The sequence below is a fragment of the Bufo bufo genome, chromosome 4, assembly GCF_905171765.1.
Source record: "Bufo bufo chromosome 4, aBufBuf1.1, whole genome shotgun sequence".
Classification (NCBI taxonomy): domain Eukaryota; kingdom Metazoa; phylum Chordata; class Amphibia; order Anura; family Bufonidae; genus Bufo; species Bufo bufo.
Genome location: NC_053392.1, coordinates 122,682,123 through 122,708,746, shown reverse-complemented (window position 1 = coordinate 122,708,746; position 26,624 = coordinate 122,682,123). Strand labels below are relative to the sequence as shown.

The following is a 26,624-nucleotide window of genomic DNA, read 5'->3' as shown; positions in this document are numbered from 1 at the left end:
TTGGAACGCTTTTACTTATCCAAGCCATTTAGAGATTGTTTTCTCGTGACACATTGTACTTCATGCTAGTCATAAATTTGAGTCAATATGTATCACCTTTATTTATGAAAAAATCCCAAATTTACCTAAAATTTGGAAAAACTTGCAATTTTCTAAATTTCAATTTCTCTGCTTTTAAAACAGAAATTGAAACCTCATAAAATATTTATTACTTAACATTCCCCGTATGTCTACTTTGTGTTTGGATCATTTTGTAAATGGCATTTTATTTTTTGGGGACGTTAGAAGGCTTAGAAGTTTAGAAGCAAGTCTTAAAATTTTTAAGACAATTTTCAAAACCCACTTTTTAAGGACCAGTTCAGGTCTGAAGTCACTTTGTGGGGCTTACATAGTGGAAACTAGAGGTGGGACGAATCCAATTTTTTTCGAATCCGAATCCGAAAAGGTTCTCGAATCGCTAGAATCTTTCGAATCTCGAATCCTGTACATAAGAATTGTGTGAACGGTGTAAGAAACAAAGTGATCCAAACTCAATATTCTTTTAATATGAAAAAATAAAGAGTCCTTACTATTTTAACAAAGTATTCGGATTTGGATTTGAAAAAAATTGGAAATACAGGGTAATACCGCACACATACCTCTTACATCCAGTGACGTCTCCTTTGGTGTAGATGTTCCTTCCCTCTTCCTCATCTTCTCCTTTCAGACCTTCAGATCAGACCACCAGTTTTCAGCCATTTTTCATCTCTGCAGTTTGACAAAAAAAAATCTTAGTTTACTACTTTTCCATCATTCTCGCATCTTTTAGACAAATTATCCTACCACCCCCAATACTGTGCCACTGTGCTCCCCAATATACTGCAGAAACAGATAAACCCCCTGATAGTAGTACCACACAGAGCCCCCCATATAAAATACCCCTTCTTTGTGGCCTCAGTAGATGCCCCCATAGTGCCCCCCAATAATGTGCCAGTAAAAATGGACCCCCATAATGCCCCCCAATAATGTGGCAGTAAGTGTCCCCATAGATGACCCCCTATCATGTGCCAGTATCAAGTGCCAACCCCCCATGTGCCAGTACCAACTGCCTCTCTCCTCCCCCCTATGTCCCAGTATCATAGTGCCATCTCCCCCCAATGTGCCAGTATTAAGTGCCTCTCTCCTTCCCCACCCTTATGTCCCAGTATCATAGTGCCAACTCCCCCCCCCAATGTGCAAGTATTAAGTGCCTCTCTCCTTCCCCCCCTATGTGCCAGTATCATAGTGCCATCTCCCCACCCCCCAATGTGCCAGTATCAAGTGCCTCTCTCCTCCCCACCCACCACCCCATGTGCCAGTATCATAATGCCATCTCCCCCCAATGTGCCAGTATTAAGTGCCTCTCTCCTTCCCCCCCATGTGCCAGTATCATAGTGCCATCCCCCCAATGTGCCAGTATCAAGTGCCTCTCTCCTTCCCACCCACCTCCCCATGTGCCAGTATCATAGTGCCATCTCCCCCCCCAATGTGCCAGTATTAAGTGCCTCTCTCCCCCCCCCCCATGTGCCAGTATCATAGTGCCACCCCCCCCCCAATGGGCCAGTATCAAGTGCCTCTCTCCTTCCCACCCCCCATGTGTCAGTATCATAGTGCCATCTCCCCCCTCCCAATGTGCCAGTATCAAGTGCCTCTCTCCTTCCCACCCCCCCATGTGCCAGTATCAAGTGCCACCCCTCCATGTGCCAGTATTAGGTGCAAATCCCCCCCCCAACCCCATGTGCCAGTATCAAGTGCCTCCCGCTCCCACCATGTGGCAGTAACAGTCCGGTATTTAAAAAAAAAAAAAAACACTTATACTTACCTCCATGTCAGCGATGCGATGCAGCCTCTTCCGGCCTGTATGTCCATATACGTGTATTTCAGAAAAGTTTCTGCTGGGACTTGAACCCACGACCTTCCGCATTAGAGGCAAGGCACTTACCCACACAGCTACAAAAGCTGCATAGCCTCTGCCTGAAAAAATATGAGACTTCTACTGTAGACTTTGTTATAGCTTTAATAGCCATCCATACACATGACACCTGCCCCAGCACACTCAGCACTGCTACATCTATACACATAACATCTACCTCAGCACACCCAGCTCTGCTACATCTATACACATGACAGCTGCCCCAGCACACTCAGCTCTGCTATATCACTATATATGATAGCTTCCCCAGCACACCCAGCTCTGCTACATCAATACACATAACAGCTGCCCCAGCACACCCAGCTCTGCTACATCTATACACATAACAGCTACCCCAGCACACCCAGCTCTGATACATCTGTACACATAACAGCTGCCCCAGCACACCCAGTTCTGCTACATCTATACACAACTACCCCAGCACACCCAGCTCTGCTACATCTATACACATGACAGCTGCCCCAGCACACTCAGCTCTGCTATATCTCTATATATCTAGCTACTGTATAGTAATACTTACAGATATATATATATATATATATATATATAGCTGAGCTGAGTGTGCTGGGGCAGCTGTCATATATATAGAGATATAGCAGAGCTGATTGTGCTGGGGCAGCTGTCATATAGAGATATAGCAGAGCTAAGTGTGCTGGGGCAGCTGTCATATAGAGAGATAGCAGAGCTGGGTGTGTTGGGGCAGCTGTCATATAGAGATATAGCAGAGCTGGGTGTGTTGGGGCAGCTGGTATGTGTAGAGATGTCTGGCTAGAACAGTCTAAGTCTCATATTCTTTCAGTCAATAGCTATACAACTCTAATAGATATCTGGGTAAGTGCGTTGCCTCTGATACTGAAGGTCGTGGGTTCGAGTCCCAGCAGACACCCATCTCTCTCTCCTGCTGCAGCACAGGCAAGGCATCTGTATCTCTGTCCTGAGGACGGCAATACAGATGACTATGCCCAGGATTTGTCAGATTCGAATTTTGAAAATGAGGTCGGGATTCGAATCCTTTGAATCCAGCAAGATTCAAGAGATTCGTGGATTTGACAGATTCGTCGTCCCATCTCTAGTGGAAACCCCCCATAAATGACCCCATTGTAGAAACTACACCCCTCACGTTACTTAAACCCGATTTTACAAACTTTATTAACCCTTTAAGCGTTCCACAAGAATTAAAGGAAAATGGAGATCAAATTCTTTTATTTCACTTTTTTGGCAGATTTTCTATTTTAATTCAATTTTTTCTTTAACACATCGATGGTTAACAGCAAAACAAAACTCAATATTTATTACCCAGATTCTACAGTTTACAGAATCACCCCACATGTGGTCATAAACTGCTGTATGGGCACACGGCAGGGCACAGAAGAAAAGGAGCGCCACATGGTTTTTAGATGCCATGTCCCATTTGAAGCCCTTCTGATGCAACCTTACAGTAGAAACTCGCAAGAAGTTACCCCTTTTCGGAAACTAGGGGATAAGGTGCCAATTTTATTGGTACTATTTTTATGTACATATGATTTTTTGATCATTCATTATAACACTTTATGGGGCAAGGTGACCAAAAAATTGGTTGTTTTAGCACAGTTTTTATTTATTTGTTTTTACAGCGTTCACCTGAGGGGTTCGGTCAAGTGACATTTTTATAGAGCAGATCGTTACGGACGTGGCGATACCTAATATGTATACTTTTTCTTATTTATTTAAGTTTTACACAATAATAGCATTTTTGAAACAAAAAAATAGTTTTAATGTGTTCGTGTTCTGAGAGCTATAGTTTTTTTTATTTTTTGAGCGATTTTCTTATGTAGGCTCATTTTTTTCAGGATGAGGTGATGGTTTTATTTGTACCATTTTGTGGGACATACGCCTTTTTGATCACTTGGTGTTGCACTTTTTGATATGTAAGGTGACAAAAATGGCTTTTTTTGACACAGTTTTTTATTTTTTTTATGGTGTTTATTGGACTGGGTCGATCATGTGATATATTTATAGAGCCGACTGTCACGGATGCGGCAATACCAAATATGTCTATTTAATTTTATTTTTTCTATATTTTTTTTATTCCTTACTTGGGGAATTTTTTTTTTACATGTGAAACCTTTTTTTTGGTCACATGACCACCGGGCCAGAACAGGAAGTGCTGTGTATACAGCGATCTAGAAGGCAGGGACACCTGGGCACTGTCCCTGCCTTCTCTAAGGGTTGCCCTGCTGTCACTGACAGCGGGCAACCCAATCTGCAGCTGCACGATTAGCGTGCAGCTGCGATCTCTGAATGGACGTTTTAAAACGTCCATTCAGAGATAGAGAACCACCTCCCGGACGTTTAAAGTCAACGTGCGGGCGGGAGGTGGTTAAGTTGCATTACTGAAATAAATGAACTTTGCACAATATTCAAATTTTTCGAGTTTTACTTATATATGTACCTTGTGACCTCATCAGGGACCATGTCTTCTGTGGTAAAACTTGTCGATACCTTTATTTGTGTCTTTCACACTGGCATTTTGGCTTTCCGTTTGTTAGATCCATGTGCCAGTATTAGGTGCCAATCCCCCCCCCAACCCCATGTGCCAGTATCAAGTGCCTCCCGCTCCCACCATGTGGCAGTAACAGTCCGGTATTTAAAAAAAAAAAAAAAACACTTATACTTACCTCCATGTCAGCGATGCGATGCAGCCTCTTCCGGCCTGTATGTCCATATACGTGTATTTCAGAAAAGTTTCTGCTGGGACTTGAACCCACGACCTTCCGCATTAGAGGCAAGGCACTTACCCACACAGCTACAAAAGCTGCATAGCCTCTGCCTGAAAAAAATATGAGACTTCTACTGTAGACTTTGTTATAGCTTTAATAGCCAGTGTACATCCATACACATGACACCTGCCCCAGCACACTCAGCACTGCTACATCTATACACATAACAGCTACCTCAGCACACCCAGCTCTGCTACATCTATACACATGACAGCTGCCCCAGCACACTCAGCTCTGCTATATCACTATATATGATAGCTTCCCCAGCACACCCAGCTCTGCTACATCAATACACATAACTGCTGCCCCAGCACACCCAGCTCTGCTACATCTATACACATAACAGCTACCCCAGCACACCCAGCTCTGATACATCTGTAGACAAAACAGCTGCCCCAGTACACCCAGTTCTGCTACATCTATACACAACTACCCCAGCACACCCAGCTCTGCTACATCTATACACATGACAGCTGCCCCAGCACACTCAGCTCTGCTATATCTCTATATATCTAGCTACTGTATAGTAATACTTACAGATATATATATATAGCAGAGCAGAGTGTGCTGGGGCAGCTGTCATATATATAGAGATATAGCAGAGCTGATTGTGCTGGGGCAACTTGTCGATACCTTTATTTGTGTCTTTCACACTGGCATTTTGGCTTTCCGTTTGTTAGATCCATTCAGGGTTCTCACAAGCGGTCAAAAACGGATCAGTTTTGCCCTAAAGCAGTCTGAATGCAAAAGGATCCGCTCAGAATGCATCAGTTTGTCTCCATTCCGTCTCCATTCCACTTTGGAGGCGGACACAAAAACTTTGCTTGCATCGTTTTAGTGTCCGTCTGACGAAACTGAGCCAAACGGATCCGTCCTTGGCACACAATGTAAGTCAATGGGGACGGATCTGTTTTCTATGACACAATATGGTACAATAGAATGGATTCATCCTCCATTGACTTTCAATGGTGTTCAAGACGGATCAGTCTTGGCTATGTTAAAGATTATACAAAGGGATCCGTTCTGAACGGATGCAGACGGTTGTATTATCTGAACGGATCCGTCTGTGCAGATCCATGACGGATCCGCACCAAACGCGAGTGTGAAAGTAGCTTTAATTAGATGGATTTACAATAAAGTTGATATGTTTTACGTATATTTCCAAGCAGTGTGCCTTTTTGCTATCAGTGTTATCAGTTTTTTGTTTGCACCTGCAAATGTCAGAGTTGTGCCCTATATCCATAGGTGTTGCATAATTCCTGAAAATGTAACTGTAAAATCCTCCGGCATACTGTACCCAGTATAGAGGGCTATAAACCTGACTGATCTACAAGTAACTTTGCTGGCCTGAACTTTGTGACAGGGTTACATAAATATCAGTCATTCTCCAGGTGAAGGGGGCCTGAAGGAACCTTTGCTAAATAAGAATACACCAGTATTATAAATTGTACATGGTAGATGGGGTCCTGTTTGCGATTGTGCTTTGGGATCCAGGGATTTCAAGTTAAAGTGTCTGTCCAGTTTTGAAAACCCATTTTAATATACCACCAATAACACCGTCAGGCTCTTTCGGTGCACGCTGCAGCTTCAGCTTGACAAAGGGTGCACAATAAAGGCCCGTTTCTGTATTTCAAGTACCCTGATGCGATCTAGGGGCAGAATACAAAAAAATTAAAGACACAATTTACCAAGAATAAATTGAGTGCTATCCCTTAAAACGTACCCGTAGTTTGATAAAACATTTGATATGTCATAGAGACATATCAAAGGTTTTGATCGGTGAGGTTTCAGGTGCTGATACCCTCCATAGCCCCCGATTGCTATAACAAGGAGAGAAAAGTGCTTACATACAGCTCTTTCTCCTTACTACAGGAGATGGAATCAAGACAGGCTCATAGACTTTCCATTCAGCTCTACATGAGCGCTTCTCTCTCCTTGTTATAGCAATCGGTGGAGGTCCTTGCATTTACACCCCACCGATCATCAAAACCTTTGATACGTTGCTATGATACTTCAAAAGTTTTGTCAATCTACAGGTAGACTTTAGGGATTCTTTGTTTACCAACCTGATATCAGAAAGGGTCAATGAGGATGAACAATGACCTAAGTAGGTTTAATTCGGCTCGATCAGTGGACCAATTCGATTCAAGTTCGAATCAATTCTACCTAAACTGAAAGTGCTGTAATTGGCCTGTGTATGACACTCCAAGGTCTCCTAGGACTCATATTTTTTCTCAATAATCCTAGGAAGACTTTGGCACTCTCTCTCTCTCAAATTCGGACAAATCTAATCATCGAATATTCAGATTCGGATGCTACTTGAATTTTAGGTCAAAATTTCTGGTCAAATTTGATTCGTTTGGAATCGAATAGCTCATCTCTAGACCTAAGGCTATAGAAAAAGTGCTGCTGCCAGCTTATATATGATATCCATGTCCTTCAGCAAAGTGTCTGCCCACCAGCCAGAATTTTTTTCTTCTACTGACACCAGCACCGGTGACTAAAAGAGTAGTTGCCAACTAATAATATAAACAAACTACAGCATATTCTTGTAAAGCTCCATAAAAGTGATTAGTGATCACAGGTGAGGATGATATTTTGAACATGGAATATATACCATTGCGTAGTTAATTGAAATAGATTCCCCTGGTGAGGAGTAAATGCAATTTTCTAAATATTCTGTACTGATTTATGTAACCTGTGGCGCTTCTGAGAAAGGTTATCCAGGCATGAGTTGATTAGTAACAGCTAAGCAACCCGATCTAAATGATTATGTTGTTCTAATGATCTAGTTAAACCAGAATATATTTATTTGGTTTTCTGTGCACTTATCCTACTCATTACCGTATATTCTTGTACCTTATTACTTGAAATATCATTTAAAAATTCAAGCTGGTTATTTCTTTTTAGAAACGACATAACTGAGGATGTACATACAGTAACAATAAGCTAGACTATAGGACTGCTATAAGGTCCTTGAAGAGAGGGGACCCGACCGATGGATGGCGAGAAGCTTTGGTAGACTTTTTATAGGCTTAAGAAGTAAAATTCAAGCAAGACATATGGACACATTTATTAAAGGTCCTAAACCACAAAAGAGGCATAATAAAGTTGAAATTATGCCATACTCCATATTTACAATATAATTTTTTACTTTTTGAGCTTCTTGCTACTTCTGGAAAGATAAAAAGGGGTGGTTATTTAGCAGTAGCGACATGGCTTTCAATGGCTTACCTAATTTACTATAATTTACTCCAGGAAATGACATAAACTATTGCTGAAATTTACATCAGCGCATAGCTCATAGATCTTGCATTGATGATGGTAGAGTCTGACTGCTGCGCAAAGCCTTTTCCAGCACATCCCAGAGACTCTCAATAGGGTTAAGGTCTGGTCTGTGGTGGCCAATCCATGTGTAAAATGATTGTCTCATGCTCCCTGAACCACTCTTTCACAATTTGAGCCCGATAAATCCTGGCATTGTCATCTTGCAATATGCCCGTGCCATCAGGGAAGAAAAAATCCATTGATGGAATAATCTGGTCATTCAGTATGTTCAGGTAGTCAGCTGACCTCATTCTTGGAGCACATACTGTTGCTGAACCTAGACCTGACCAACTGCAGCAACCCCAGATCATAGCACTGCCCCCACAGGCTTGTACAGTAGGCGCATCACTTCATCTGCCTCTCTTTTTACCCTGATGCGCCCATCACTCTGGAACAGGGTAAATCTGGACTCATCAGACCACATGACCTTCTTCCTTTGCTCCAGAGTCCAATATTTATGCTCCCTAGCAAATTGAAGCCTTTTTTTCTGGTTTGCCTCACTGATTAGTGGTTTTTATTACGGGCTACACAGCTGTTTAGGTCCCAATCCCTTGAGTTCCCTTCGCAATGTGCGTGTGGAAATGCTCTTACTTTCACTATTAAACATAGCCCTGAGTTCTACTGTTGTTTTTCTTCAATTTGATTTCACCAAACGTTTAAGCAATCGCCAATCACGATCATTCAGGATTTTGTTCCCGCCACATTTCTTCCTCGAATATGATGGGTCCCCACTATCCTTCCAGTTTTTAATAATGCCTTGGACAGTTCTTAACACAATTTTTAGTAGTTTCTGCAATCGCCTTAGATGTTTTCTCTGCTTGATGCATGCCAATGATTTGGCCCTTCTCAAACACGCTAACATCTTTTCCACGACCACGAGATGTGTCTTTCGACATGGTTGTTTAAGAAATGAGAAGCAACTCATTGCACCAGTTGGGGTTAAATAACTTGTTGCCAGCTGAAAGATAATCGCCCATGCATTAATTATCCAATAAGAGGCTCATAACTATTTGCTTAGTTAAATCCAGGTGGTGACTTTCTTTTTGGACAGGCAGTGTATGTGATGTGATGCAGATTACAACAGCAGACAGGAGATCAAGACTGGTGTTTAAAATGCCAATGTAGGGAAATACTATGGTTACTGTCCAGAACTACAACTGACAAACCCAGAAACTGCTGCCAGTCTTCCTTAACTACTCTGTGTTGTAAGACGCTAAGGCTACACTTACCATAGGTCCTTCACCCTACCTGCAGCAAGGACCCAACATAAATGACGTGAGGTGGTTATGGAGAAGTTAAAAAAATTCTCTTTAAGATGTTGTCCACGTTTTTTATATTCATGACCTATCCTCAGGATAGGTCATCAATATCAGATCAGTGGGGGACCAACTCTCAGGATCCCCACCAATCAGCTGTTTGAAGAGAGTGCAGTGCTCGTGTAAGCACTGCCTTCTCTTCACTGTTGAATAGGAAGGAGCCATCCCCATGAAGTGAATGGTACAGCGTTGTTGTAATTACACCTGCTCACCACTGCAGTTGCAACGGTGAGCTGGTAAACAGTGAAGAGAAGGCAGCACTTGCACAAGCACTGCAATCTCTTCAAACAGCTGATCAGTGGGGATGGAAGTTGCCCCCCTGCCGATCTGATATTGAAAAAAGCAGGCAACCCCTTTAACAACTTCCATCCTGTATGCATATGGGTCTTAGTGACCAAGCAATTTTTTTTCTTTTTTTTATAATCACATTTCAAGAGCGATAACTTTTTTTTTTTCATTGATGTTGTCATATGAGGACTTGTTTTTGCATAGCAAGTTTCAGTTTTTAATGAAATCATTCTGGGGTACATATAATTATTAATTAACTTTTATTAACATCAATATCACCGTTGCCTTTTTGTGTTACAAATGTTGTGATATTCACTTTGCGTCAAAAATAACATAACATTATTCTCTGGGTCAATATGATTACTGTGATACCAAATATATATATATATATATATATATATATATATTTTTTAAGTTTGAATACTTTTACACAATAAAACCCTTCTTAAAAAAAAAAGAAAAGAAAATGTTTTTGCATTGCTGCATCTCAAAACTCATAATTCTGTTGGGGCTTGATTTTTCGGGGACAACTTGTACTTTTCGCTGGTTTCAATTTAGGGTACTTTTAATTGCATTGTTTTGGTGGCGGATAGGCAAACAATAGTAATTCTGGCAATGTTTTGTGTTTTTTACGGCGTTCACCGTGCGGGATATATTACGCGATAACTGTAAGCTCAGGTCCTTACTCATGCGGCTATACCAAATATGTTTTTCAATGAAAAAAGGTATACGTGTGTGTGTATTAGCTTGAAGATTTTTTAAATAAAACTATTTATGTCTTTTTTTAACCACTTATTAGTCCACCAAGGGGACTTTAACTTGTGATTATTTAATTGCTCACAAAGTACAACGTACTACTTATGTAGTAAAGTGTACTATGCTGCCAGCTTATGGCACAGCCTATTGAGGTATAACACAGGCCAGACTTGAGATCCTTCATTCGACTTCCGGCTGCCATGTACAGACATCAGCACCCCACAATCTACTTTGCAGGGTATTGATGCCTCCGCCGCCCCCAAAACCATGTAGATGTCATGGTCACTATTGACTGGCATCTAATGGGTTCGGCCGATCAGGGCCCTTACAGCAGGGACCTGGCTTTCATTTGAAAGCTGAGCTCCTGCTCTCTGCTGCACAGGAGACCCATGCAGCGCTTATTCTAGGTTGCCATAAAAAGCAGCAGCCTAGAATAATATCTATTAATTAAGGGGTTAATAAACAAAAATCTTGAATTCTGCAGAAATTTCATGGGCAGGAAAGGGGACTCATACAAAGTATTGCTGTGGGGTTCTATGATATGCCCCTGACTTGGTCAATGATGTGTAAAAGTTTATTTCAATGTGGAGCAAAGCTGGCAACAGTCTCGAATTTGCAGGGACTGTCCCTAATTTTCAAAGACAGTACTGGCAAATTCAGGTAGTCCCAGGCCAAAATGGATGGGGCTTATGGAAATTCCACCAGGGAGGGGCTTACATGACCTGAAATTACCACAAAATTACCAACTACAATGCTAGTAAGTAAGACTTACGTCTACACGACGACATTTGTCGCACGACAGATAGGGCGCAACATTTGTCGCGCAACATTTTGTTGCACCAATGTCGAGCGACAATTTTTATAATGGTGTCGCACTGCAACATGCGACAAGCTGCGACTGCGACTCAACAGTCGCAGAAAAATCCATCTCGAATGGATTTTCTGCGACTGTTGCGTCGCAGTCGCAGCATGTTGCATGTTGCAGTGCGACACCATAGACTGCCATTATAAAAATTGTCGCGCGACATTTAGTGCAACAAAATGTCGCGCAACAAATGTCGTCGTGTAGACGTAGCCTAAGGAGGAGGTAAAGGTCTGCCAGAAATGCTATTTTACCACAGCCTGGGGGTATGGCTTTCAAGCACATGATTACTGGTGCATATAAATTAAAGGGGTTGTTTCACCTTTAAAAATTGCATTTATCATGTAGGAGAAAGTTAAAACAAGCCACTTACTAATGTATTGCGATTGTCCATATTGCTTCCTTTGCTGACATGATTCATTTTTATATCACATTCTACACTGCTTGTTTCCATGGTTGTGACCACTCTCAATTCAGCAGTGGTGGGTCGTGCTTGCACACTATAGGGAAAAGCACCGGCCTCCCTGGTGGCCAGGACACTGAAAGTGCGTATAGGACAGCACTTTTTTCCTATCTGCTTGTTTCCATGGTTGTGACCACCTGCAATTCAGCAGTGGTGGTCGTGCTTGCACACTATATGGAAAAGCAAACCGGCCTCCTTAGTGGCCAGGACCGTGAAAGTGCGTATAGGACGCCACTTTTTCCTATAGAGTGCAAGCAGGACCACTGCTGCTGGATTGCAGGGTGGTCCTAACCATCGAAACGAGAAGTGTATAATGTGATGGAAAAATAAATCCAGCCAGCAAAGGAAGCAATATGGACAATCACAATACATTATTAAGTGCCTTGTATTAACTTTCTCTACATGATTAATGCCAATTGTTGAAGTGAGACAACCCCTTTAAATAGTATGTGTGAAAAGCCAGTGTGATCACAGATTACGGTCTTCAGCTATTTCAGTAAAAGTTTGTCATATTCAGCACAATGAAAGTACATACCATACACCCACAGATTGACACTTACATTGCCTCTGTATTATTTCAACAGTTGTGACCTGTCAGCCATGTATGGACCCACAGACAAAGATGGCAACAGTGGAGGTAACAGCATCAATGACACATCAACCAGCAACCTGGGCAGTTCCATCACCGCATGCAAAAAAGTAAGTCCAGTGAACCTATATTTCATATGTTACCAAGATTTTCAATTTTATGTAACTAAGATTTATTCATTTTATGAAGTAAGACCCTGGAATGGACTGCAGGGGAATGAAAAGAGGCGCATAAAGGGAGATGAGGAGCTTAATGATAGCTATGGTTATTGAGCCATTTAGTGGTGAGGGGATTGGTTTTGAATGTTGATTTTGTCGCTCTACATGTTGCCGATTCCATTTCTCAATTCCAGTGAGCCAGATTTTATCAGTGGTTTGAGGGATCCCTTGTCTGGAGTGGTTCTGGAGCTTGGTTTAGCATCCAGCTGGTTTTTTGTTAAAAGATCGGTGAGCAGTGCCACGTGTAGAGTGTACAGTCAGCTTTGGCAGGTGTGGAAGGACCTGGTTCGAAGCCTGGGTGGCAATCGTGACTCAGATGATTGGGATCTGTTGCTCCTTTACTTCATTGGGTGTGCATATGGTAATGGTTTGTCCAGGATTAATTGTCGGGTATCCACTTTAGCATTTTTGGTGCAAGTCTAAGGGGGTAATTAACAATGCTTAAATAAACCTAAATATTCAGCGACTTCGCCCTGCTCACAGGAGGTCTAAAATTGTGGGCATTGCATGGGCAGTGAAGGGGACGGGCCAGCAGACCCGTCTCATTCACCATGGGATTATAGATTATACTGACCCCACCCCACCAGAAACCTAATAACCATAAAATTAAAAGAGCCACATGGACACATTATATAATGGATACAAATAGGCCACGGCCAACTTTATTAAAGAACAGCTCAATATTAAATAACCATAAAATTCCAATAATAATAAATAATAATCATAATAACCACTGATTAGGCCAGCCATAAGCTCGACCTAAATACATGAATCAACTCATCCGCTTACCACTTATTGGCGAGCGACCTTACCCAACAGACCATGCCACCTAAGCAGGGGGCATGGGCCCCACCCCATCCAAAGCTAATTCGATCATGGTCTGCAAATCCAAATAAAAAATATCCCGGCCAATCTCTGAAATATGAATTTTATCTGAAAAGTAAAGGCCGGGCAAACCTCCTTCCAAGTCCATGTGCCTAAAAGAAAAACCCCAAACTAGTGGCATAAAACGAGCCATGATCCTGTTTACGCGAATTCTAATTTTATCCAAAAACTTTAATTCGCATGAGACAGCCAAGACAATCTCGGCACCATTCAGAAAAAAATCAGACGAGCGTCCGGAAACACCGCCAGACTCTGACTAAGCTCCGTTTCATACTAAATGCCAACTCAATAGTGCCTACCTTACCCACGTCATTACCACCTGCATGAAAAATAATAACATCCGGATCAGGATATAAAGCACACATCTCGAGGATTACATCTAGCACCCCCTCCCAACGCAATCCTCTAACCCCGTTCCAAAAAATTCGAACATCATCTGTAGACCAGGAAAGGTTGTCACCGTATGATCTTCCTAATGCTCTTCTATGGGCCCAGTGCACGAAGGAATGGCCGATGATCCATACAGTGCTTCCTGTAAAAACTATAAAGAGAAACAAACAGCATTAAATAACCTGAAGTGACGGTCTGATATAGAGCTGAAAACGATTAGAAGACCACCTTCCCCAACCTTTTAATCCGTGCCTTACTCATCCCCAAACGGGCCGCTGTAGTCGCAGCCCCAATCCTAAAGGAATGAGACGTGATTTTAAAATCCTCCAGACCCAATTCCTTCAAGCATTTTACTCAAAACTGCTCTAAATTGAAATTTGCGTTACTGGTGAGGAAATCAACATGAACAAAAAACAAAACCCCCACCTGCCGGCCTACAATGCCAGTAGCGTAACAGAATACTTACAGGGCAGATATCACCCGACTGGACTCTACCTACTCGGATCCAAGAACCCTTACCCACCCGATCCGTCTTGGAACGAGGAAGAAAAAACAAATATAATTACTATGCACACTCACGTTCGACCAGGCCAAACCCGCATCAGATGTACCACTTTTAGGTAAGATCTCACCGATCCTGAACGCACCAAAAAACATGCATGCAAAGACTGAAGGAAAAGAGCAACGACTCATATGCATTATCGCAGATCAGCGACGTTACCTGACATATGACGACAATAAATCGTGGGAAAATAGGGACACCTATTATCCGGAAAACAATTACCCCACTTTGTAACCCTTCAGAACCTGCTTAACCATAAAATAATCTAAAAACACAGGAACACCCAAAACTCTAAGAAAAAAAGGATATCGCCTGCCAAAACCCGCACCACAGTTGCATGCGTCAACTGCTCCTTAAAAAGATACAAACAAAAGGATAAGGCCGAACTTTCATCACCTATAAAAGGGGACCATCCCATAAACTTCACAAAACAGCACCACTTACCCCCACAGAACGGACATAGTCTGACCAAGTAGCCGGGGCCAAAGACGACCTTCAGATAGGACATACCTAGGAACAAATCAGATTCCAAAGATAAAGAGGACATTCCTCCCCCCTCTAGGTCGGCCCCCCTTGCCAATGCGCGAAAAACCTGAAACTGAAAACGAGAGAGCGCGTCAGCACAACAATACTAATGACGCAACAACTTAACAACTAATGAACACTTGGACGATAAACAGTTAATAGCAAACAAAACCCCCTTGTTATCAGTGTGCAGAAAAATCCTCTTATTAGCAAAAAACTTACCCCATAAAACTAAAGACACCACCATGGGAAACAATTCCAACAAAACAATATTTTTCATCACCCCATTCTCAACCCATGATGGATGCCATTTCGCGGCACACCAATGACCTTTCCAATAAGCTCCAAAACCACAAGACCCTGCTGCATCTGTAAACAAATCCAAAGCTGGAGCGGAGACAAAATCATCCTGCCAATACGAACGACCATTAAACTGCTGAAAAAATTCCAACCACATTGACAAATCTTCTTTAACTTTCCCTGCCTAAGTGTACATGAAAAAACTGGGTTTGCGCATACCCGCCACCTTTGCTGCCAGCCTGCCTACAAAAAAACGACCCATCGGAATAACTCTAGAGGCAAACGCTAAAAGGCCTATTAGAGACTGAATTTCTACTCAACAAACTCACATTTTTCAGAATCAATAACAATACCCAAATACTCCAAACAACTAACCGCATACACAGTTTTGTCAAACGCCAAAGGAACATCAAACTCAGAACAAATATTAAAAAAGGATTCTAACAGATCTGAACAAACCGAAGAGTTCACTGGACCAATAAACAAGAAGTCGTCTAAATAATGTGTAACAGCACCCCGCATGCTTCTAGCCGCCACCACCCACTCAAGGAAGGAAGAAAAAACCTCTAAATAAAAACAAGATAACGAACACCCCATTGGTAGACACTTATCAAAATAAAACAAACCCTGAAAATGAAAACCCAAAGAACTAAAAGCAGATGGGTGGATCGGTAATAGGCGAAAAGCGGACTGGATATCCGCTTTCGCCATCAAAGCCCCGTTGCCATAGCTACGCACCAGACTCACTGCTGAATCAAAAGTTGCATACTTAACTGAGCACAATGCCTTATCAATTTCATCATTCAGCGATGCCCCATAAGGAAATGACAAATGATGAATTAAACGATAAGTACCCAGCTCTTTTTTCGGTACCACCCCTAACGGGGAAATACGGATATTAGCAAAAGGAGGGGATAGGAAAGGACCAGCGATCCGGATCCAATGCCAACTCCTTCTCCAATTTCCGCCTGGACCACCAGCGGCAACTGTGCTACCGAAGATAAGTTATTCCTCATAAACAACCCAATCCAGAGAAAACCGGTAACTGAAATCCTTACCCCAAAACCCTCAAGGAGCAGAGCCGACCATCATGCGACTAGCCAAGGACGCATGCTCTCCAACTTTACTGGCGTCCATGCTCTTTGCAATAAATTCCCTGGTAGAAGGCAGATTGGGTAAATTGTCTCTTTTAAAACAACGGACCATGGGGTGGATACCCCCACAGAATGTACATTCATGCTTGTATTTACAGGACGAAGGCCATCGACACTGCGTTTAATTAAACGCAAAGCACGTGCCTTTTCTCAGCCCGGATTGTTGCCCTGTCACTGCTGGCTGCTGCTTAGGTGCAGAAAAAGACGTACGCTGTGGAACCAACAAATTTAACAACCCCACGTCCTTTGTGCCCCATCGCATGCTAGGGTAAACTGCCAGCCGTTGCCTAACGCCCTCATCATATGCAAACCAACCCAACCCACCAAAATTCCTATAGGCTTCTAAAACATTGTCTAAATGCTGAAATAAACCCAAACATTTCTGTGGGAACTTCTCACCCATCACACTGCAAAATATACAATAAGCCTGTAATCAGTTATTAAACGTCCGAGGGATCGGACGCCTCCTATCCTCCTCCGTCTTATCATCCCGCCTATCTAACTTAGCAATAAATTCCTTTAATGCTGGTAACAAAGATAAGACGTCTACGAATTCATTCCTCCATATCGTTTCTTTTACAGACATGGACAAATGAAAGCCCAGAGGTGAGACATCACAAGGGAGCGGCTCTTTATAAGAAATCTCAGCCACCCCTTTCCCCCCTAGAAGGTAACAGCAAAGGAAGGGAGTCCTCACTATCCGAGTCCCGTCCCCCCCTCCCCTGATCACCTGCACACCACGCATCAGTAACGTTACCCGCCAAAGCGGACGGACCCACAGGCGCAGGTAAAGGGGGGACCAAACTCTGCAAGGAGGACAAAACTTTTGACAAAGATGCTAAAACAGGTGACACACTCACCCCCAGACGCAGCCCCCGGTTGATCCGCAGATGGGCCGGATTCGTCAGGCGGCTGAAAGGACTCTTCTTGGCACGCATCACCCAGCTGCTCAACGCCAGAGAAGGGTCTAAATGTAAGACCGCTCAGAAGCCGTCGTACATTTAGGACTGGCGCTGGATGCACTGAAGTTATGGAGAGGCCTGCGCATCTTCATAACTTCAGCGGATCCACCGCCTGTTTAGGGCTTTATTAAGACCAGCGTCTAAAATGCCGGTCTTAATAAATGTGCCCATAACAGTCTATCAGACATCACTAAACCATTACTGGTGCGGCAGGCATTGAAGGGCTTTCATGCTGGGGCTATGAAAAACCAAGCTGAAATTTGCAGTATGCATATTGTTTCTGCAAATTTTTGTGCAGATTTCACCCTTTTCAACCAACGGGTGAGATCGTCGGTACAATCACATCAAATTTGCAACATAATCCGCCAGTAACACATGCAGATTTTGATGTGGATTTGTGTAGAAACACACATAAATCCGTAAGGAAATTTGTGCGGATTTTGAACTTGTAAATCTGCACCTATGACCAGGCAGGGGTGCTCGAATTTGCCTGTTTTGTCTCGCCGGCTCTGTGGTTTGTTTTAGAACATACTTGTGGATTCGTCCGGCTGCGTTAGGTCCCCTATTGATCCATGAAGATGTGACATTTTTGGCTAAGTTTCAGTTTGTGAAGGTTTTTTGTAAGTTCTTCGCATTCCTTTCGCATCGGGGCAGCTACTGAGGCAGCGAGGTGGGCTTAGCCTTAAGAGATCATTAAACGGTTTGGGCTAAGGGAATCGGGGCATTTTAGACTTTATGTGCGTCCTCATCTGTCGTGTAGGATGTTGTGGGTTTGTGTTTATTTCCTGACGAAGTTGACGCGAAACATTGAGGTGACCGGGTATCCGATGTGCATTGAGACTGTTAGATGGTTATTTGGGCATTTTATTCTAACTATTGGAAATCATGGGCCATCTATAGGATAGTATTTGTGTTATAGAGCCACTATTTGGAGGAGATAGCGTGCCAGCACACAGCGGGGGTTGTTGTAATTTCAGACCTTATTACTGCTGCTAGCCCCACACATAGCTACTTATAGTGGAGATTATAGACGCTTTATATATTATTACTGCTGCTATTTCAATTACTTGTTCATCAGTGCCCATTGTTAACTGGCTGCTATATGAGTGCGTTATTTACCGCCATACCACTGTCTGCACTGTCATCTTCTATGGCATTTGTGGTGTTACATATTGATCAGTCGTAGGAATTATATACTGCCCCTTTTGCATATCGATGGTATGGTTTTAATTAAATCAATTGAATTGTGATTTTTATGGGAATATTATGGCTACATATTTCTCTCAGTAGATACAGTATAGGGCTTGGAGGCAGACCAGGTCAGTCCGTAGTTTGAATTATAGATGTGGGGAAACCAGCACTCACTCAAATGCACGCTGCACGGGAGAGGACGTCAATCCACAGTAATATGAACAAAGGATCCCAGCAGTCGCGTCTTTGTGAATCAAATGTCTTTTATTCCATAGACCAGGACCAGGTTTCGGCAATGTGCCTTCATCGACAGGTCCTGGTCTATGGAATAAAAGACATTTGATTCACAAAGACGCGACTGCTGGGATCCTTTGTTCATCTTGTTCGTAGTTTGAATTAGACATGGGCAAAGATTAAGAAGGTTGTCAGGACATTTATTGCTTGAAACGATGACCTTGTCGTGCGTCACCGTGATCTGGAGTATGCTTCTGCTGAGTTATTGGGACCAGATGGAGTCCGTTCAAATGCGATTGGGCAAGATGTGTGGACTTTAGGTATCCAAGACAGGATTGAACAAGCCTGGAGCGTGTGGAGAACTGACCACCTTGGCAGGAATATGAGTGGTCTTTGGAGGCATCTGTGGTGGATAACCTGGATGAAGGGGATCAAGAGCGTTCATCTCCCCTCAGTGTGCAGTTGATATTTGGTCCTGGGATGGTTGTCTAGCTTGACTCATATTCCATTGAGTAGGTTCCACAGGAAGGGGTGCAGGTCTCTGAAACAGTGATGCCCTCGGGTCAGGTGAAGCACAACTGAGGTAAAGTAGGAAAGCATTATAAATGTGGATGGTGTTCACGTCATTTACAGGCTGGCTCAAGATGCCTTCTAGGGACTCCTCCGACAGTGTATTTTTATAGTGTCGATTATATGGGGGATATAATATCAGAAAATGTCATGTCCATTCATTGTTATACAGAATGTTTGTATTTATTGGATTGGTTATTAATGTGCCGCTGTGGCCATTTCCACCAGACTTCAGAGTTGGAGGTTATTAAAGTGAGGTATGGTAGATGTCAGAAGGGTCGGCCCCAGTGCATCTAGACTTTCCCTTAGTAAAGTAAACATTACACAACTCTCTCTGTCTCTCTCTCTCTCTCTCTCTGTATTATTCAATTGTTAGGCTTCAAACACACATTTGGCTCAGCATTTTTTTAGCACAAAAAAAGTTATGAAAAAGCACATGCATTTTTTGCATATAAGGTCTTTTGTGCTTTTTTAGTGGCTTTCTTTTAAAAAAATAGAAATTTGTGTTTTTTTCCAGGTCTTTTTCCCTATAGAAACCATGTGTATTCCAGCCCTGTGGGTGGGTTTTCTCTAGAGTTTTGCAGCACTTTTGTGTTCTATGTGGCGTGTTTTGCACATGCATTATTGTTGGGTTTTTTGCTGAAAAACCTGTAAGCTCCAGATATAAGCTGAAACTCTATAATATCAGGGGTGTGCAACCTGCAGCACTCTAGCTGTTGTGAACTACAATTCCCAGCATGGTCCATTTATTTCTATGCTGGGAGTTGTAGTTCACAACAGATGGAGCGCCACAGGTTGCCCACCCTGTATGTGAAATATGAGACATACAAGCCTTATTTTTCACTACCTCTTCAGACAGCTAATATGATATTGAAGGTCTGTCCTGTGGATAGGTCATCAATATCTTCGCACTGCACAACCCCAAATATATCAGAGATTGTAAGTGGCAATTCACCCATTTGAGCCCCATGATCAGACAAATTTTCAGCCTATGAGTATAAACAAGAGCATTCTCATTCACTGACAACAAGCAGAAGGCCTGAAATGATTAGGAAATTATATTAGGCTACATTTACATGACAGTGGAAAAAAATGAATGTTAAAAACGGATAAACTGTCAGGTTTTCATGGTCATTTTGCGTAAATTTGTCCATTTTATTTTAAACAGCAATTTCATTCAACTCCAACCCCTGAAGAGCCCTCGGAATATATTATGCCCCTGTGTAGTGCCCACACTGTAAATTAATGTCTAGCATATTGCCCCCAGTATCTATAATGTTCCCCCTGTAGTGCCCCTATTGTCTATAATGCCCTCCATAGTGTCCCCTGTATATAAAGTGCCCTCATAGTGCCCTGCCCTCTGTATATAAAATGCCCTATGGTGCGCCCTGTATATAAAATGCCCCCAATATATATAATGCCCCAGACTCCACATCAACCCCATCCCACCCATGTGAGTGACAGTAATAAAATACTCACCTCAACACTCACACTCGCTCTGCACTGGAGACAGCAGGACCTGATGTTCGTCATGTGTATACAGGATATTGACCACAGCACTCTACCCTTCAGAGTCTTGCGTGGGAAGGCCGATAGTACTCTTATACCATTTATAGTAGGAGGCAGCACACCAGAGAATTCATATCATTGCTTTTTTATTCAATTCTTACTTTTAACACCAGTGGTAGAAAAGTGCATTTCAGTGCAATCTATTCATCAGTGCAACGTTTCGAGCTCTATAGTGAGAAACCCTTTTCAAGCTGATGGATACAAAATAGTAAAAAAAATGCTGAAAAAAAATCAGAATAACTCAGAAGCAGTAGGCTTGGTTGGGGCATACATAGGGAAGGGTGCAAGCCAGAACCCACAGGGGGGTGAGCTCCCACATGTCCCCTGCCCAATGTATTGCCAAAGCGATGGGTACATGATAAAGGATGAGGCAGACAATTAATATGATATCAAAGGAATATAACAAGAGAATTACATGAAAATGTCAAATTTACATGATTTACAAATTTACCTGATTACTAAAGCAGTACATGATTACACAAAGGCTCTTGGCCCCTATGTATGCCGCCAATAAATGTGTGAATGTACACTTATATATTTTTTTTTTTTACATAAAACTGACAATACATTTCTAACAGTATATGGTGGTACCTTGTGAACTAATGTATAAAAGAGCACTAAATACAGCAGGGGGCTAACACAGAGCATGCACAAGATACACAGAAGGCTTAATCTGCCCGGTATGGCTCGGTTTACACAGGGCATTTGCATGTTTGTTGCATTTTTGAGCAACCACATGCGGTTTTTCCAATTAGGTTTTCCTGTTAATGTTTTATTTATTAAAAAAGCCCTGTGTAAATTCAGCCTATCTCTACATTTTCATTCCTCTCGGCTTTCAGCACTTACATAGAGGAAAAGCTGTCTGCAGTTGCATTATGACTTGCTGATACTTAGTCTATAAGGCTAGTTTCAAATGAATGAGTTCAATGCGAGAAACACACTGCACGTGTAAGCATGATTTCTCATTCTGACCTGTGTCCCTGCCAAACCTGGAATCGACTGAATTGTTCTGACATAATGCTTTTGGTGTAATTCAGTAGATACAGGTCTGGCAGGGGCACACAGCATTATAAAACATTATTAGCCAGAACTGGATAAGGCTACTTTCACACTGGCATTTTGAATTCCGTTTGTGAGATCCGTTTCAGGGATCTCACAAACGGTTCAAAACGGATCAGTTCAGCTCCAGTGCATTCTGAATGGATAAGGATCCGTTCAGAATGCATCAGTTTTGCTCCGTTCCGCCTCCATTCTGCTCTGGAGGCGGACACCAAAACACTGCTTGCAGCATTTTGGTGACGGCCTGGCGATGCGGAGCCAAACGGATCCGTCCTGGCTTACAATGTAAGTCAATGGGGACGGATCCGTTTTCACTGACACAATATGGTGCAATTGAAAACGGATCCGTCTCCCATTGACTTTCAATGTAAGTCAGGACGGATCAGTTTTGACTTAGACTTTTTTTAAAAAGAATAATGCAAACGGATCCGTTCTGAACGGATACAAGCGTTTGCATTATAGGTACGGATCCGTCTGTGCAGATACCAGACGGATCCGCACCTAACGCAGGTGTGAAAGTAGCCTAACACGCATTACGTAGCATGTTTCTTGCATTGAACTCATTCGTCTAAGTCTGGCCTAAGGGTTCAGCTACATGGTAATCTTGGTCGCGCAAGATCTGTCGTGCCCCATGATCACAGCGTGCGATGCTAGCAGAGAAATGAATGGGGTCGCAGAGCGACTCACACGTTTTGTGCGGCTGCAACCTCAGTATCACCAAAAATCCAGCAGTGTTGGAATTCTTGCGATACTAGGGTCGCAGTCGCAGCACACGTGCGAGTCATACTGCGACTTCATTCATTTCTATGCTAGCACCACTACACTGCCAGTATATGGCTGGTGACTGTACTTTTGCAATTATACCTGTAATGTACACAGTGGCATAAAGGTTGAATGATACGACTGGCAAGGTCGTTGCTTAAATGTGTAGGGTGTCTTAACAGTAAGTCCTCCATGGCAGTAAAAGTTACCTTACTAACTGAGTCTTTTCGCTCGGCCATGAAGATCACAATTTCTCCTTTTTTTCTATCTTTTTCTTGCTGTAGCAAATTTACACAGAGATCTGTTAGTCTCTGAACCTTGAGGACTAGAAGAAGGAGCATAAGGCACATCTTCTTACGCCTCTCAACTGCCTTCTAGGACTCCCTTAGAACATTCTAGAGCTAGGGGTGGAGTCAGCCACCACCTAGCAACCTACTGCAAAGGGCTGGATCAGAGTTAGTTGTGGAAAAATAATGTGAAATTAGAGGCACATGGATGTACACTGTGGACTTCTAGTGCAGCTCTATTGCTTCTCTGTATTAATACAGCTTTAGATCACCTTCATACAGTCGAGAGTGGGTCCAAAACATGCAAGAGGTATAAATATTTCCAATATAGTTTTTCTCTATACGCTCAAGTTCTTGATTTGGCTATTGTGTGAAAAAAAAACTAGGCCTTCACATGACAGGAAAATCTCAGATTAACCCCTTAGTGACCACCAATAAGTCTTTTTACGGCCGTCACTAAGGGGCCTTAGGCTGGGCCGCCACCTTTTCACAGCAGCCTAGTCTAAGCGCTGCACAGGTCTATTATGCAGTGGAGAGTGGGAGCTCAGCTCTCACATGAGAGCCATGCTACTGCTGCAAAAGCCCGGAGCGGCAAGAGCAATGATCTGGGCTGTTTAATCCCTTACATGTCGCAGGCAATGGTGTCTGCCGCATGTAAGCTGTTACAGAGGGAGTCTGTGAGGTGCCAATCTCAGTGCAGGTAGGCCAGAGTCTGGTGTATGCCTCAGGCCTGCCTCCAGCTTTTCCCCCAAGGCTGCACCTCTCTGGTGCAGCCTGCTGGTCAATGTCAGTATAGCACTGACATAAAAATAAAAAAAATGCATTGCACTACAGGAATAGTAAAATATATTTTTGAAGCGAACAATATCGTCTATTATTGTCCCCTTGTGTTTAAAAAAAAATTATTAAATAAAAATTCCAATAAATTAGTACGTTTTTTTTATTGAAAAAATACTTTTCAATGGAAAAAAAATTTAAAAAAATAAAATATCCTCCACATGTTTAATATTGTCACGTCCATAATGACCCACACTATGCAAATATTATGTACATTATCCCGTATGATGTACGCTGTAAAAAAAATTCTGAATTGCTGCTTTTTGCTTAGTTGCCCCAGAAAAAAAATTAGCGATCAAACAGTGTATGTACCCCAAAATGATACCGATGAAAACTATAAGTCGTCCTGCAAAAATCAAGCACCCACACAGCTTTTTGGAAAGAAAAAAAGTTATGGGTCTTGGAATGCGGCAATGAAAAAACATTTTCTTTAAAAAAAAAAGGGGTTTTATTGCGCAAAAATAGTAAAACTGTTTTTTCTTACCCCCCCTCCCAGAAACAGTTAATAAAAGCTAATTAGTAAGTTATGTGTACCCCCAAAATGCCACCATTAAAAACTACAACTTGTCCTGCATATAAAAAAGCCCCCATACAGCTATAGATGGAAAAATAAAAAAGTTATAGCTCTTGGAAGGCCATAATGAAAAAATGAAAAAAATAGCTTGGTCAGTATGGCCCAAAACAGGGTGGTCACTAAGGGATTAACAAAACCAACCTGCGACCTCAGTGAGGCCATTTACAAACATTTTTACACCAGTTTTTAGCATAAAAATGTTGCATGACCCCCTTTTGCATATTTTTGAGCACCCATGCAACTATATTTTGGCGCATTGGTATTTTTGACCCCACGTTTGACACAGGAGTGTCAAGGGTCTGGCGGGGCATGCCTGGGGCTAGGCCAGGGCTGGGATTTTGGCCCTGAAAAATTTACCAACATTTATGCCTGGAAACAGATGTAAATGTAGGCGAAAAAACACTTTAGTCAGGGGCTGGTCTAATTTCTCCACCAGGCACACAGACTGCTGAGGGTGCGCCTAACTTATGATGGGATGCACCCTTAGTCATAAATTAGATGCATCTTTCAACAGAAAAGCCAGACCAAAAGGAGAGTAAAAGAAAGTAAGGGTGGGATCACATCACGTTTTATGCCTCCGTTCTCCGTTTGACGTATACGTTAGAAAAAAAAGATACAAAAACGCAGCACACCACGTTCTTGTATCCTGCAGAGTCCAGTAAAATAGTATACGGTTTTTTTTAAATAGTACTTTTTAGTACTTAAATAGTACTTTTTAGTATACTTTTTTTATAATGAAACTCTATGGTGAAGGATGCCATTGTATGGCATCAGTCTGAGACATTCGTTTAACGTATACGTTTTTTTGTATACGTTAAACTGATGGGGAAAATGTGATTTGAACCCAGCCTAAGACGACCCCCAGTGTTTTTCTGTTGGGGTAAAAAGTGGTCTCCAATTTTCACGTGACTTCTTCCTATAGGGATACATTCTGATCACTAAAATTCACAGAGAAGCCCTTGCCTAAACATTTGTCATTTTTGTAGAACCCCAAAAGTTTTACTTTAAATAAGGAATTTTAAAATATAAAACATGCAGAGATTTCCAAAAGACTTTGGAAAATGAAAATGTTTACCTGTAATCATACCATAGGGGGCCTTATTGTACCACTGACTCCCATGCAAAAAATGTCTTGATAAATGAATACATTATTATTTGCTAAGGTATTATTAATGCTAGAACCATTCTGTACAGTCTGTGCTCTAAAATCTTCAAATCATAGCTTACCCTCAGATTCCTCAGAGTGGTTCAGATGACTCATTCACCTTCATGCTAAATGTGCAACTGCTCATTGCACCTAGTAATGCACCATCAGTTTTCCCAGACCTCCACTTGCTGGAAGCTGAGCTGCTCTCTTCAGAATGCCTTCTGTTAGGTCTCTGCTCTCAGCAACCATCCATCCACAGCTTATTTTCCTTTTAATAACCTGTAATTAGGCAAAGTAATTCAATTATGAGGTTCCGTGTCTGAGAATAAAGAGATCTGATTTGAAATAAATGATTTGGTTATTTATTTATCTAAAATATATGCAGAAGCCATTTAGTGGTGTGTCTCCGTTGCTAAACAGATCATATTTTAAAATGAGAATCCAACATTCATTAGGAGCGTGTACTTGCCTTAGTTAGCTGATTGAGATGCTACAGTAAAGGCACACTTAAAAGAGCATTCCGGTAGGTACAAGTTATCCTCTATCCACAGGATATGGGGTTACTATCAGATCGGTCGGAATCCTACTGCTGTGACCTCCACCAATTTATGAGAATGGGGACCCTACTCCCTACAGCTCCCCTGAAATGACCGGAGTGGCCAGTCACAGATGTGTGCGGCTGCTCCATTCATTTCTACGGGAGTTCCGGAGATAGCCAAGTACAGCGCTCGGCTATGTCCGGAACTCCCATAGAAATGAATGGAGCAGCCGTGCACATGTGCGACTGGCCACTCAGGTCATTTCAGGGGAGCTGTAGGGAGTAGGGTCCCCATTCTCATGATTGGAGCAGCTTTTACTAAGTGATGGCCTGTCATCACAATAGGCCATCAGTACCTGATCGGTTGGGGTCCAACACCCCACACCCCCACTGATCACCTGTTTGGTTGTAGCTCCAGGGCCAGAAGTCAGCTGGAACTACAGTACCCCAGAGCAGGTGGTACTTGAAAATTGTTTTGTTCATTTGTGTTATCTCCAATAAGATAATGTATGGGAGTTAACCAACTCCGGCACGGCCTATAGGGAAGCT

The 26,624-nt window shown here is 42.4% G+C and overlaps 1 protein-coding gene across 1 annotated transcript in view; it reads left to right on the top strand.

The window, feature by feature from the left end:
* The first annotated feature begins 11,452 nt into the window (after positions 1 to 11,452).
* LOC120999043 (SPHK1 interactor, AKAP domain containing) overlaps positions 11,453 to 26,624 on the top strand; it is a 268,238-nt gene continuing 253,066 nt past the window's right edge. The window contains exons 1-2 of the mRNA XM_040429919.1: positions 11,453 to 11,484; positions 12,307 to 12,421. Coding sequence (XP_040285853.1) covers positions 11,453 to 11,484; positions 12,307 to 12,421 — 147 coding nt within the window. The remainder of the gene's footprint in view (positions 11,485 to 12,306; positions 12,422 to 26,624) is intronic.